Here is a 16076-nt window from a genome sequence, read left to right as displayed (position 1 = left end):
GCACCACGTCCTCCCGTCACTCCCGCCATCTCTCCCCGTTGCGGCTCCGGCGCCTCCGTAGTGACGTCAGCAGCTGGAACCAACATTCAGGAAAAGACGCCGTAGGAGTTGATCAGGGTTCCCTGGTGCCGGAAGTGACAAAACCGGAAGTCAGAGTTACCATGACTCCCTGTATACAACAGCGCTATGAAAAGAATCATAATGCAATAATGATTCATCCTGTATACAATGGCACAATTTAAAGTATATAGGAATAGAGCCTCATGGTAATTAAATAATATGTTCACCACAATAGCCATATTAACAGGATATGCGAACGTGTTGTATAAAAAACACCTACATAAAACATGCAAAAATAAATTAAATAAAGAAGATAACGACATAAACACACACAATGGATCCAGAGTATGGGGTTGATTACTGTATTAACATATACCAATGTCCATACCTGGGTCCAATAACTAGCCTAAGAAAACTGACATATTGAACTCTTCATTAAGGCCTAACGGGGTCATAGATTTTAAGTCATAAATCCACTGGCACTCCCGTTTGAGTAATAGTTTGTGTCTGTCACCTCCTCTGCGTAGGGGGGGGATATGGTCGATCGGCATGAAGCTGAAGTCTTTGATAGTATGTCCTGCCATGGCAAAGTGTTTGGCAACTGGTGGTGTGTTTGTTTCCAATTTCGCAAATGCTTTCTTTATTGAAGATCGGTGCATTCCGATTCTTTCTTTCAACATTCGAATAGTTTTGCCCACATAGATGCGTTTACATGGACACTGGATCATATAGATCACGAATTTTGACTCACAGTTCATCCGATGTTTTAGATAGTATATACGGCCTGTCAGGGGATTTTGAAAACTCGTTCCTGTGAGGATAAATCGGCAATTGACGCATCCAGAACACTTAAATGAGCCCTTGGTAGTAGTTAGCCAATTTCTACCTTGTGCAACTTTAGGGCTGATGTCCGAGTACGTCACTTGTTGTTTTAGGTTATTGCTCCTCTTGTAGCAGAATAATGGTTTCTCTCCACACAGTTCACCAATAACTGGATCTGATCTAATAATGTGCCAGTGATTCAAAATTGCTGATCTTAGTGCACCCGATGTTATTGAAAAAGTTGTGCCAAACATCATTTTGCCATGACTTTTATTTTTATTGACTTCTTTCGGAGTTAGTAGGTCTTCTCTTTTCAGTTTCAAGCATTTTTGCTTAGCAGCTTCGATCTCTTTTGGATCATAGCCTCGATCTAGGAAATTGTTCCCCATTCTGGTAAGTGATTGTTGTAATTCAGTTTGATTAGAGGTAATTCTTACAGCTCGAACAAGCTGTGAAAACGGAAGTCCCTTCTTCAACGGTTGGGGATGAAAGCTTGATGCAAGGAGCAAGCTATTTTTATCCGACAGTTTCCTAAATAAAGCAGTTTCAAAATGTCCATTGTTACATGAAATAGACACATCTAAAAACTGTATCACTGTCAGGCTAGCTGAATAAGTAAACCTAATGGACCCAGGTATGTGATTAAGGGAATCCACGAAGTCCCTCAGAGCTATATCAGTCCCAGTCCACACCAAAAACAAATCGTCTATGAAACGAACATAAAAAGCAATGTGCTGAGAAAATTCATGATTAGCCATAATATGCTTCCTTTCGTAATCATACATAAAGATATTCGCATACGATGGGGCCATGTTTGACCCCATCGCGGTCCCTTTGAGTTGTAAATAAAAAGTATTATCAAAAAGAAAATAGTTCTTGTGCAAAATTAACTCAATCAATAACATCAAAAATTCAGATGGTGGACCTTTATAGTGTGGACTGGAGCCTACAACTCGACGGACCGCCTGTATTCCCTCATCATGATCAATATTTGTGTATAAACTGGCAACATCAAGTGTTACCAGATAACATCCAGTAGGGGGAGAACCAAAAGCAGATAATTTGTTAAGGAAATCAGTGGTATCTCTCAACCAGTAAGGAGTATTTTGAACCACTGGCTGCAAGTAGTAATCAATATACTGAGATATTGGTTGACATAGGGAGCCCATGGAAGAAATAATTGGTCTACCCGGTGGTGCTGTTGTCGATTTGTGGATTTTTGGTAGAATGTACAGTAACGGAATTTTGGGAAATTCCTGAGTCAAGAATTCTACAGTTTGTATGTCAACCCAACCATTTAATAGACCCATCTGCACTATGTTATCGATTTCTCTTTTGTATTTGTCAGTTGGATCAAACAACAATTTCTTATAGCAATTTCTTATAGCAGACTGAGTCTGACAGTTGTCTCATGACCTCTCTTATATAGTCATCCCTGTTCAAAATCACAATCCCGCCACCTTTATCAGCTGGTCTTATTATAATTTCTGTGTTCTCTCTCAGATTGTGTAAAAAAGTTGCCATACACAATCTGAGAGAGAACACAGAAATTATAATAAGACCAGCTGATAAAGGTGGCGGGATTGTGATTTTGAACAGGGATGACTATATAAGAGAGGTCATGAGACAACTGTCAGACTCAGTCTGCTATAAGAAATTGTTGTTTGATCCAACTGACAAATACAAAAGAGAAATCGATAACATAGTGCAGATGGGTCTATTAAATGGTTGGGTTGACATACAAACTGTAGAATTCTTGACTCAGGAATTTCCCAAAATTCCGTTACTGTACATTCTACCAAAAATCCACAAATCGACAACAGCACCACCGGGTAGACCAATTATTTCTTCCATGGGCTCCCTATGTCAACCAATATCTCAGTATATTGATTACTACTTGCAGCCAGTGGTTCAAAATACTCCTTACTGGTTGAGAGATACCACTGATTTCCTTAACAAATTATCTGCTTTTGGTTCTCCCCCTACTGGATGTTATCTGGTAACACTTGATGTTGCCAGTTTATACACAAATATTGATCATGATGAGGGAATACAGGCGGTCCGTCGAGTTGTAGGCTCCAGTCCACACTATAAAGGTCCACCATCTGAATTTTTGATGTTATTGATTGAGTTAATTTTGCACAAGAACTATTTTCTTTTTGATAATACTTTTTATTTACAACTCAAAGGGACCGCGATGGGGTCAAACATGGCCCCATCGTATGCGAATATCTTTATGTATGATTACGAAAGGAAGCATATTATGGCTAATCATGAATTTTCTCAGCACATTGCTTTTTATGTTCGTTTCATAGACGATTTGTTTTTGGTGTGGACTGGGACTGATATAGCTCTGAGGGACTTCGTGGATTCCCTTAATCACATACCTGGGTCCATTAGGTTTACTTATTCAGCTAGCCTGACAGTGATACAGTTTTTAGATGTGTCTATTTCATGTAACAATGGACATTTTGAAACTGCTTTATTTAGGAAACTGTCGGATAAAAATAGCTTGCTCCTTGCATCAAGCTTTCATCCCCAACCGTTGAAGAAGGGACTTCCGTTTTCACAGCTTGTTCGAGCTGTAAGAATTACCTCTAATCAAACTGAATTACAACAATCACTTACCAGAATGGGGAACAATTTCCTAGATCGAGGCTATGATCCAAAAGAGATCGAAGCTGCTAAGCAAAAATGCTTGAAACTGAAAAGAGAAGACCTACTAACTCCGAAAGAAGTCAATAAAAATAAAAGTCATGGCAAAATGATGTTTGGCACAACTTTTTCAATAACATCGGGTGCACTAAGATCAGCAATTTTGAATCACTGGCACATTATTAGATCAGATCCAGTTATTGGTGAACTGTGTGGAGAGAAACCATTATTCTGCTACAAGAGGAGCAATAACCTAAAACAACAAGTGACGTACTCGGACATCAGCCCTAAAGTTGCACAAGGTAGAAATTGGCTAACTACTACCAAGGGCTCATTTAAGTGTTCTGGATGCGTCAATTGCCGATTTATCCTCACAGGAACGAGTTTTCAAAATCCCCTGACAGGCCGTATATACTATCTAAAACATCGGATGAACTGTGAGTCAAAATTCGTGATCTATATGATCCAGTGTCCATGTAAACGCATCTATGTGGGCAAAACTATTCGAATGTTGAAAGAAAGAATCGGAATGCACCGATCTTCAATAAAGAAAGCATTTGCGAAATTGGAAACAAACACACCACCAGTTGCCAAACACTTTGCCATGGCAGGACATACTATCAAAGACTTCAGCTTCATGCCGATCGACCATATCCCCCCCCTACGCAGAGGAGGTGACAGACACAAACTATTACTCAAACGGGAGTGCCAGTGGATTTATGACTTAAAATCTATGACCCCGTTAGGCCTTAATGAAGAGTTCAATATGTCAGTTTTCTTAGGCTAGTTATTGGACCCAGGTATGGACATTGGTATATGTTAATACAGTAATCAACCCCATACTCTGGATCCATTGTGTGTGTTTATGTCGTTATCTTCTTTATTTAATTTATTTTTGCATGTTTTATGTAGGTGTTTTTTATACAACACGTTCGCATATCCTGTTAATATGGCTATTGTGGTGAACATATTATTTAATTACCATGAGGCTCTATTCCTATATACTTTAAATTGTGCCATTGTATACAGGATGAATCATTATTGCATTATGATTCTTTTCATAGCGCTGTTGTATACAGGGAGTCATGGTAACTCTGACTTCCGGTTTTGTCACTTCCGGCACCAGGGAACCCTGATCAACTCCTACGGCGTCTTTTCCTGAATGTTGGTTCCAGCTGCTGACGTCACTACGGAGGCGCCGGAGCCGCAACGGGGAGAGATGGCGGGAGTGACGGGAGGACGTGGTGCCACGGAGGTTTGGAGATTACACATTACACACAGGTGAGGCATTATACAATGTTCTATTTAAATGCTCGTTTTTGCCACTATCTCTATACATCCTTTGAGAAAGGTGTGCAGACACCGAAACGGCTGTCAGGGGTATCGGAGGAATGTCTCCAGGAGCGGTAACATGCTTGTAAACGCTGCTGCTCTTTATATACAATTTGACTTGTGCACTTGAGCATTTGATGGAAACTTTTATTTGTGGATTAAAATCAAAGTTTTTGCTACTGGTTGTGCTGATCACTTCTATACACTCAGCAGTGCTGTATGTGTTTACGAGGTTTCTGTGTTATCAGATTGTGTGGATCTGGCACCCGGACTTCAATTTAGTATTGTGTGCAGTTCATGAGACGTGTATATATATATATATATATATATATATATATATATATATATATATATATATATATATATATATATATATATATATATATATATATATATATATACATACATATACATACAAAGAGATGGTGCGGCACTCCAGGCGACGAAAAAACTCAGAACCGATACATCATGTTTGAAGACAACAACGTTTCAATGCCTTTATTACGGCATTTTCATCAGGCATTGAAACGTTGTTGTCTTCAAACATGATGTATCGGTTCTGAGTTTTTTCGTCGCCTGGAGTGCCGCACCATCTCTTTGTACATGTCTCTTACTATGTGGAGGCACCCGGCGCAGCACTGCTAATATTGGGAGAGACGGACCTAATGTTGGATATATATATATTATATATATATATATATAATGACCAGATTCCCACTCACTGCGCTCAAAATGCCCCCCTCCTCTTTTTTCCAGCCTGAATGTTCAGCAGGGGAGAGACCATGGAGCCAGCGTTTTCCTCATGCAGCTTCTGTGGAGAAAATGGCGCTGGTTAGTGCTGGGGATCAAGCTCCGCCCACCCGACGGCAGGCTTCAGTCCCGGTGATTTTTTTTATAGAAAATGGCGGGGGATCATAGAATTACTGCCCAGCAGCCTAATCTACCTGGTCAGTGCCCAAATGTGAGGTTTATTGCTGCCCAGGGCGCCACCCCCTGCGCCCTGCACCCTTCAGTGCTGCTCTGTGTGTGTGAATGGGAGCAATGGCGCGCAGCTTACCGCTGCGCGCCTTACCTCATGAAGATCTGATGTCTTCTGCCGCCTGATGTCTTCTGCCTTCTCATACTCACCCGGCTTCTATCTTCGGCATCTGTGAGGAGGACGGCGGCGCGGCTCCGGGACGAACCCCAGGTGAGACCTGTGTTCCGACTCCCTCTGGAGCTAATGGTGTCCAGTAGCCTTAGAAACAGAGCCCAACCGTTAAGCCAGCCCTGCTTCTCTCCCCTCAGTCCCACGATGCAGGGAGCCTGTTGCCAACAGGACTCCCTGAAAATAAAAAACCTAACAAAATTCTTTTTCAACAGAAAAACCTGGAGAGCTCTCTGCAGTGCACCCATTCTCCTCTGGGCACAAGATCTAACGGAGGTCTGGAGGAGGGGCATAGAGGGAGGAGCCAGTGCACACCCATAGTAAAAGTTCTTTTTAGGTGCCCTATCTCCTGCGGAGCCTGTCTATACCCCATGGTCCTTACGGAGTCCCCAGCATCCTCTAGGACGTAAGAGAAAATAGACCGTATATGCAGCCAGTAAACCCTAATCATTTGCACATACTTGCACCTCCCTAAAGCAGGTGCAACAGATGCATCTTAACTGGTTCAATAGCGAATATTAACATTTACATGACCACGCATTCTGAGCTTTGCCTACATGAATCACCTCTTTTCACCCTACTTCAGTGGTGCAAGTATGCGGGTACGCTCGGGTACGGAGTACCCTTAAGAATTTGGCAGCGGGTACACAGTACCACCTGCCACACACTTTGCCATTGCCACAATTATGTGCCACAAAGCAACAAGACCATGGTGCTTGGCAGCATGATGGCTCCTCCCACTTTGTCAGGATTACTGGGAGTGCGACAGTGGCTGTATTTTCCATTTATAATGAAGGCATTACTATATAATGTTATTAAATTGGGGGCATTACTATATATTTCTATTATACTGGAGGCACTGTATCACTATATATTTCTATTATACTGGAGGTATCACTATATATTTCTATTATAAGGGAGGCATTACTATATATTTTTAGCCTTGCCTCCAGAATCCCCCCAAAAAAGGGTCTGTCATGTAGCCACTCCCACTAGCAGCATGTGGCCACACCCCATCACAACACATGACCATACTCATTTTTCATCACTCAGTACCCATAAGAAAATATTTCTACTTGCACCACTGCCCTACTTCCACCTATTCAGCGGCAAGGGTCAATGTGCCCAATTTGCAATTGATTGCATAGCTGTATTTGCACGCTTCCAAATTCTGAACATACCCAGACAGGCATCAGTACAGTGTGCGTTTTATCAACAGTCCTAGAAGAGGGCTGTCTTAACAGCAGTGTAGGCCCCTGGGCACGGCAACGCACAGGGGCCCCTACCCATTCTCCAGCGGTAGGGGTGGGGGTGCTATCAGTGGCAGCGTTGATGTCCTGCGGGTGGTAGGGGGTGTTCTCTCTTCCGCTCAGCAGTTATTCCTGCTAATTACTCCTTTACTGCACAGATAGGGCGGGAGGGAGAACACTAAACTGTAGAAGGGGCATTGGGCTGAATGAAGAGGCTCTGATACATGACTTTCAGGGTGTTAGGGGGTGGTTAATACGTAGGGGAGGGCTTGATAGTGGAGTGTGCTTAATATTCATCATTTTCTGGTGGGAGAGCAGCTTGCTTAACTGCAGATCTCAAGTTTCTGGAAATAGATTTCTTAGCTTTGAATGGGATACAAAACTAGAGAGTCCTGCCTTTCAGGAGGTGGGATCAGAGTTCTGGAGCCAGAGAAATACACAAATGAATACAGTATACAAAACTGAATATTAGGCGTGTGTAGCTGGAGCATGGACCAGCTGCTTGAAGGCCGGTATCTCTGGTTCTGGGCATAGTAGAGACAAGCTGCTAGTGTCTACCGAAAGGGGAGAGTCACGGCGTTTGACGTTTATCCTCAGAAAAACTCTAAGTCAAACAGAAACCGAGATATCTGGTTGGGAAGAGCAATTAACAGGCTTGGAGGGGGGCCACTACTTTGAAGTCAGATATCTGCGGCTCCTCAGGACAGATTTTCAAAAATCTGGTACTCCTGGAAAGAGGGGGGCCCTCAGCTATCAGCCTAGGGTCCTTATACTCCTGAGACCCTTGGGCAAGTGCCCATTGAGCCCAAATGAAAAGACGGCTCTGTCTCCAGATATAACCTCAGTCTCCAAAGTGTACGCATTCACTGAACAATGGACACAACAACTTCACACACAGGCGTATTTATTGTATAAACAGATCATTGGAAATATCAGAATCTCCTGTCTGGAAATAAATAAATTGTGGGCACTTCTACATGTCTGGTTTTGTGTTATATTCATAGTTGCTTACCTCTTGAGCACAATTTCTTTAGTTCTCACAGAACACTTTACATCTTGTAAGGGTGCGCAAGCAGTGTTCAGGCTATGGAAAGACATGATAAAGTTGAGCACAAATGTAATTCAAATAAAATAACGCATCTTTTTCTTATTGCCAGTTAATTTAAATGCCCAAGTCGGACAGGTATCAGTGTTGGAATGACCCATTTGGGAAAGGGGGAGGGGGGGAGGACCCACACATACCACACAATGGGGGTAATTCAGAGTTGATCGCAGCATCAAATTTGTTAGCAGTTGGGCAAAACCATTTGCACTACAGGTGTGGCAGATATAACATTTGCAGAGAGAGTTAGATTTGGGTGGGGTGTGTTCAAACTGAAATCTAAATTGCAGTGTAAAAATAAAGCAGCCAGTATTTACCCTGCACAGAAACAAAATAACCCCCCCAAATCTAACTCTCTCTGCAAATGTTATATCTGCCCCCCTTGCAGTGCACATGGTTTTACCAAACTGCTAACAAATTTGATGCTGCGATCAACTCGAACTGCGAATTGCCCCCAATACACACAAAATGGAATAAACATAAATTCTTACTTTATGTTTAAAGACCCGTTCAGATCTTCTTTAGAAAGGCCTAAAGAAACAATATAAAGCGTAGAATATAAATTGAACAAATATATTCACATATACAAAACGAAACATGCTAGAATGGATAAACTTTAGGTCTCCACACCGGGTTACGATATTGTTAAACTTCCATATGATCAGTATAGTTTAAGACAGTAATGCAGATTGTCCTAGAAATAATGCTCTACCTACTGGTCACAGCTGGTTTTACAAGAAACTATCATATCCACTTGATGGATTCAATATTGCTATTACATTTTATTTATAAGGCGCCACAAGTGTTTCGCAGTGCTGTACAAAGGACAGTACAGGGAGACAAAACTTAGCATTACAGTAAATAACAGAAATAAAAAGTACAGGTAACAAAAATCACCACACATTCTTAAGACATAATACAGCTAAGGTGTAAGCAGTGAGGGAGTGATCATCATACTACTTGGGGCTGGCGGCCATAGATAGAGATGAGCCTTTACCAGCAGGAGACAAAAAAAACAAAAAATAGGGTAAAGGTGGTCTGAGTAGGGGAGAGCTGCGAACGAAATGTGTCGAGACGAGGACTTTGATAACAAGAGGAAAGAGGGTCCTGCTCTGAAGAGCTAACAATCTAGTGGGAAGGGTCGCAGACCGATGACATGAGGTGCAATCAAGCGGGAGGTAGCCTGATGGCAGTATGTAAGCAAAGCTGAGATGTTCAAGGCATGAGGCAGTGGGATGGAGGAGCCGCTTCAGGACTAGGTTATGCATAGGAAAGGTATGCTTTGATGAATAGGTGGGTTTTTAGTGCCCGTTTGAAGCTTTGCAATTATTATTATTATTATTATTATTATTATTATTGTCGTCCTTTATTTACATGGCGCCACAAGGGATCCGCAGCGCCCAATTACAGAGTACATAAACAAAATAATGAAGAACAGGAAAATAGTGACTTACAGTTGAAGACAATATAGGACAAGCACAGGGTAAATAAAACATAGCTACAGCAGCAGACGACACGGACATAAGTATCAGGGGGGGCAGAAAACCATTGGATTTGGTGGCGATGAAGACAGTTTAAGTAAGCAAAGGATAAGCACATGAGGGTTGAGGACCATGCTCGTGAGACCTTACATTCTAAAAGGGGAGGGGCAGACAGACTGGGTGACACAGATGGGGTAGACAGTGCGCGTGGAACAGAGAGTTAGGATGAGATTAGGCTGGGTTTGGTGAAGAAGTGGGGTCTTCAGAGACCGTTTGAAATTTTGTAGAGAGGTGGAGAGTCTGATACCCCTTTCACAACGCACAAATAACCTGGTATCGACCGGCATATTGCAGGGTCGACACGGGTCAGTTTGCAGTGTGAAAGGGACAATTTTGTGCAAACAATAGATCACAATTAGTGCGCCTGAGCCGCCAAAAAGAAAAGTGGTTAGAAGTATCACCAATACTCCCGATAGACAGAAATACAACAAATAGTTTACCACCTTTTATCTCAGGCGCTCCTCAACTAATACAGTGTTCAATCTCTCAGATTTAAAGGAGACATATGCCCTTGGAAAATAGAACCTAAAAATACATAGTGTGATATTGTAACAATGGGAGAAGACAGGTAAAACAATCTCTAGAGGTGCCAGACTCGTACCGCATCAGGTGGTCTACTAATATGTAGACAGTTGCGCAGTATTTAGAGCGGGTCACCGTCTTAGATATATCCTGACTCCTTCCAACGTCTCGGGAGTGTCCCCTTCTTATTCCAACCCAAGGTGCATGTGAATAAAAATGGTACTCCAATGGTGCATTACCATAAAAAATTTTATTCATAAGATTTAAAACTTTAAAAGGTGGGTTCTTACCAGACTGAATGGTCTACATGAAACAGTAGACAACAGCATTTGTTACACATCAAACAACCAGGCGTCCCCAGGAGTAGTTGTATACAGCCAGGCAAGAGCTCCACACACGTCCTGCTACCTGCTACCTGGTGAAGGTAGCAGGACGTGTGTGGAGCTCTTGCCTGGCTGTATACAACTACTCCTGGGGACGCCTGGTTGTTTGATGTGTAACAAATGCTGTTGTCTACTGTTTCATGTAGACCATTCAGTCTGGTAAGAACCCACCTTTTAAAAAGTTTTAAATCTTATGAATAAAAATTTTTATGGTAATGCACCATTGGAGTACCATTTTTATTCACATGCACCTTGGGTTGAAATAAGAAGGGGACACCCCCGAGACGTTGGAAGGAGTCAGGATATATCTAAGACGGTGACCCGCTCTAAATACTGCGCAACTGTCTACATATTAGTAGACCACCTGATGCGGTACGAGTCTGGCACCTCTAGAGATTGTTTTACCTGTCTTCTCCCATTGTTACAATATCACACTATGTATTTTTATGTTCTATTTTCCAAGGGCATATGTCTCCTTTAAATCTGAGAGATTGAACACTGTATTAGTTGAGGAGCGCCTGAGATAAAAAGGTGGTAAACTATTTGTTGCAGTGTGAAAGGGCCATGTCTGAATTCCTGGGTCCCCTGACCCGGTAATTCAACCCGGGTAATAAGAAGGGTTATTCCCGGGTCAGGCGCAGTGTGAATGGATTGCCGGGTTGATGCGACCCGGTACCCATTCACAGCATAGGGAGAGGCGGCGCGGAGATGAGCTCATCTCCCACCGCCACCCCCAACCCTGCCGATGGCTCCACCCCCCACCGCTATGGCAACCGACCCGGCAAATTATCGGGTCGGGAAGCCAACAAGCAGCCTCCAATGCCGGATCCCACCTGGTAAGGACCCGTTTCCAATTCTCGGGTGGGATCCAGCATTGAAGATGTGAAAGTGGTATGAGGGGGAGAGGTAGAGATTTCCAGAGAAAGGGAGCAGCACATGAGAAATCTTGTAGGTAGGAGTGGGAGGAAGCATTCAGAATGTCTACTATCACATCACCGATAGCATAATGTTGAGCAGGCACAATAATAATGTTATTTTAAGCATAAGCAGTGGTGCAAGTGTGCGGGTACGGTGTACCCTTAAGAATTTTGCAGCGGGTATGCCGTACCACCACCCGCACACATTTCAGCGCACCAGTGACGCGCCCGGCCATTACTGCCGCCTCACACTTTAGGGAGAGAGGAGAGCGCAGCATGCGCCTCTCCTCTCCTTCTGGACAGGAACAGTTCGGCGGCCGCAGTGGTTCCTGAGCCAATCAGAGCTCACAGACCGGCAGCCAATCAGGAGCTGCCGAACCGCGAGCCCCGATTGGCTTGCGCACCGACGCCAGATCTAAAATACGGGCCGCCGCAGGAGGATGCGGAAACCGGACCGAGGGTAGGAGGGGCACATGCTGTGCTCTCCTCTCCCCAGCAGCAGGAGACAGTGCAGTGGGTTGCATTGCTGGGGCATATCTGGCACTCTGGGGGCATGTGCATCTGGCAAAGTAGGGGCATATCTGGCACTGTGGGGGCATGTGTGTATCTGGCACCATGGGGGCATGTGTGTATCTGCCCCCCTATATGTGTATCACACCCCTATTTTCATTGGCCATGCCCCATTGGCCATGCCAATTGTGATAGGTACTTTATCTCACTCCTACATGACTCTCATCCCTGCAAGTTCTATGCTTACTTATGAATTGTGATAGGTAACCTGTGTCTTTGTTTATAGTTATTCCTAACCACTACTATAGTAGGAGTTCTCTGTGTACTAGTGGGGGATGTCCTGCTCTATTGTTGTTCACACCTGTAGCTGACCTTTTGTTGTGGGTGGGGTCTCAGTGGGTGGGTGCTGTTAGCAATCTAGACTGTATCTTTATTTAATCAGTACATAGTGGCTGTATAAGCCTCTGGCTGTGTAGCATCTTAGCTGTGAAGTATGTTAGTGTTAAGTATGGCGATATGACCTTGGAGATAATCGGAGATGACCATGAGAAGAACAGAAGGACAGCAGACTATCTTCCACACCTGCAATCAACAGCCTACAGAGAGTAACCTAATCCAGAACCACCAATGCCTGCAATCCACACAGCCTGGACACTGAACTCCCTGTCTGCTTAAGTAACAGCCATACTGCTCTCACACATTGCTTTCTGCTCCTCATTTATACTCTCTTCAACCACTGGGTAACATTCTCTGTTTCCATTCCCTCCATTATTTCCCAAAAAAAAACTGGTCTCCACTGTCTCTGCTTTGACTACATCCCCCTTCTTATTCTTATTTCTTTATTACAGCCACTCCATTCAATACTTTTCCTCAGAACAACACTACTGAGCAGGAATTATGGCTCCTCGATCCTGTCCCATACCAATCCTCACTGCTAGATCACCCGCCACCCAAATTTCCAGACTACCCACACGCATTCAGAACCCAGCCAACCTGATCCCCATTTCCCCCGTCCCCTCCCTTCCCTTCCCCTGTGTACTCTGGAATGCTAGATCAATCTGCAACAAGCTGCCAACTATCCACGACCTCTTCATCTCCCACTCTTTTAACCTTCTCGCCATCACTGAAACCTGGCTCTCCTCCTCTGACACCACCTCCCCTGCTGCCCTCTCCTACGGAGGCCTCTCCTTCACCCACACGGTCAGACCTGATGGCCGCCAGGGTGGAGGCGTGGGCATCCTTCTCTCTAACTGCACCTTTCGTGTCATCCCACCTGAGCCCTCCCTCACCTTCTCCACCTTTGAGGTCCACACTATCCGCCTCTTCTACCCCATTCACCTCCATGTGGCAGTGATCTACCGCCCCCCTGGCCGCTGTACACCTTTCCTTGACAACTTTGCTGCCTGGCTTCCCCACTTTCTCTCCTCCGACCTCCCCTCTATCATCCTCGGTGACTTTAACATCCCTATCGATATCACTAATGCAGCTTCCTCTAACCTTCTTGCTCTTTCCACCTCCTTTGGACTTTCTCAATGGTCCTCCACCCCTACTCACAATCTCGGCCACTCCCTCGACCTGGTCTTCATCCACCGATGTGATCTCTAATTTCTCTAACTCTTCCTTCCCTCTCTCTGACCACCATTTGCTTTCTTTCACCCTCTCAGCTCCACACCCAGACCCACCATCACCAGACGCAATCTCGGGTCCCTCAACCCCACTATCATATCCTCCCTCGAGACCTTCCTCTCTCCTCTTTCCACTATGACTTGTCCCAACAAGGCAGCCTCCTTCTATAACTCTTCCCTTACTGCTGCTCTTGACTCTGTGGCCCCCCTCTCATCTGTCCCCCTCCGCCGCTCCAAACCCCAACCCTGGCACACCAAACTCACACGATTCCTACAAAAATGTTCACGGTCTGCAGAACGCTCCTGGAGGAGATCCCACTCTCTGGCGGACTTTCTCCATTTCAAGTTTATCCTCTCTTCCTATAGCTCTGCTCTTTCTCTCGCCAAGCAATCCTTTTTCCAAACACTCATCTCTTCTCAGTCCTCCAGTCCACGCCGACTCTTTGAAACTTTCAACACTCTCCTTCGCCCCCCTCCTCCTCCTCCCCTCCCCTCCTCCCTCACTCCCACTGACTTTGCCTCCTTCTTCATCTCCAAAATTGAGGATATTCAAAATGACATCTCCTCCCGTCACCCCTCTGCAGCCCCCCTGCTCCCACCATCCTTCCCGTCCATCTATCCCACTCTGTCCTGCTTCCGTCCCACCTCAGACAAGGAAGTCCACTCCCTCATCTTATCCTCTCCCCCCACAACCTGCCACTTGGACCCCCTCCCCTCCCGTCTTCTCCGCTCTCTCCCCCCCTCTGCATGCTCCCACCTTGCTCACCTCTTTAACCTATCGCTCTCTACTGGCATCTTTCCCTCACCATTCAAACATGCTCTGGTGTCCCCTATTCTCAAAAAAGCCAACCTCGACCCTTCATCACTCACTAGCTACCGCCCCATCTCTCTTCTCCCTTTCGCCTCTAAACTACTTGAACGACTGGTCTACAGCCGTCTCACAAGCTACCTCTCTGACTACTCTATCCTTGATCCACTACAATCTGGCTTTCGCCCACTCCACTCCACCGAGACTGCCCTGGTGAAAGTCACCAGTGACCTGCTTTCGGCCAAATCCAAGGGCCACTTCTCTTTGCTCATCCTTCTGGACCTCTCTGCTGCCTTTGACACCGTGGATCACCCTCTCCTCCTCCGCACACTCCAAAATGTTGGCCTCTCTAGCACCGTCCTTGACTGGTTTACCTCATACCTCACTAACCGCTCCTTCTCTGTGTCTGCCTCCGGAACCACCTCACACCCTTCCATCCTTCCTGTTGGTGTCCCTCAGGGTTCTGTCCTAGGCCCCCTTCTGTTCTCCCTCTACACCTCTTCCCTGGGTGCGCTCATTAACTCCTTTGGCCTTCAATACCACCTCTATGCTGATGACACACAACTCTACCTCTCCTCTCCTGATCTGTCCCCCTCTGTCCTCTCTCAGGTCTCCAGCTGCCTCTCTGCCATCTCCTCCTGGATGTCTGAGCGCTCTCTGAAGCTCAACATGGATAAAACTGAACTTATTATCTTTCCCCCAGCCAGAGCAACACCCCCTACAAACATCTCTATCACTGTTGACAACACTATCATCTCCCCCGTTCCCCAACTCCGCTGCCTGGGCGTCACTCTTGACTCCTCCCTCTCCTTTGCACCCTACATCCAAGCTCTGGCGCAATCTTGTCGGTTCCAGCTACGCAACATTGCTCGCATCAGGCCATTTCTCTCCCAGAGTGCAACTAAACTTATCATCCACTCACTGGTCATCTCACGACTTGACTACTGCAATGTGCTCCTCACTGGCCTCACTTGCTCCCACATCGCTCCCCTCCAATCTGTCCTCAACTCTGCAGCTAGGCTCATCTTCCTCTCCCGCCGCTCCACTTCTGCCACTCCCCTTCAACAAAATCTACACTGGCTCCCATTCCCCTACAGAATCCTCTTCAAACTCCTCACCCTCACATACAAGGCCATCTCTAATTCCACTGCTCCCTACATCTCTAACCTCCTCTCCCTTCATACTCCCTCCCGCCCACTACGGTCGGCTGATGACCGTCGCCTCTCCTCTGCCTTGGTCACTGCTTCCCATGCACGAGTTCAGGATTTTGCCCGTGCTGCACCACTTCAGTGGAATGCGCTCCCCCGCTCCATTAGACTCTCCCCGACCTTGCAAAGCTTCAAACGGGCATTGAAAACCCACCTATTCATCAAAGCGTACCCCTCCAATGCATAACCTAGTC

General features: G+C 45.3%; 1 protein-coding gene across 1 annotated transcript in view; it reads right to left on the bottom strand.

Annotated features, from left to right (window-relative positions):
* The window catches only part of LOC134910215 (centromere protein H-like), a 249427-nt gene that overhangs the window by 86641 nt on the left and 146710 nt on the right, over positions 1–16076 (bottom strand). Inside the window, exons 4-5 of the mRNA XM_063917996.1 lie at positions 8860–8899; positions 8279–8350 (exon numbers count right to left, since the gene is read on the bottom strand). Of these exons, the coding sequence (XP_063774066.1) occupies positions 8279–8350; positions 8860–8899 (112 nt within the window). The remainder of the gene's footprint in view (positions 1–8278; positions 8351–8859; positions 8900–16076) is intronic.

The sequence above is a fragment of the Pseudophryne corroboree genome, chromosome 4 (assembly GCF_028390025.1).
Source record: "Pseudophryne corroboree isolate aPseCor3 chromosome 4, aPseCor3.hap2, whole genome shotgun sequence".
Taxonomy (NCBI): domain Eukaryota; kingdom Metazoa; phylum Chordata; class Amphibia; order Anura; family Myobatrachidae; genus Pseudophryne; species Pseudophryne corroboree.
Note: the sequence above shows the minus strand (reverse complement) of the source record. Positions and strands in the feature narration are given on the sequence as shown.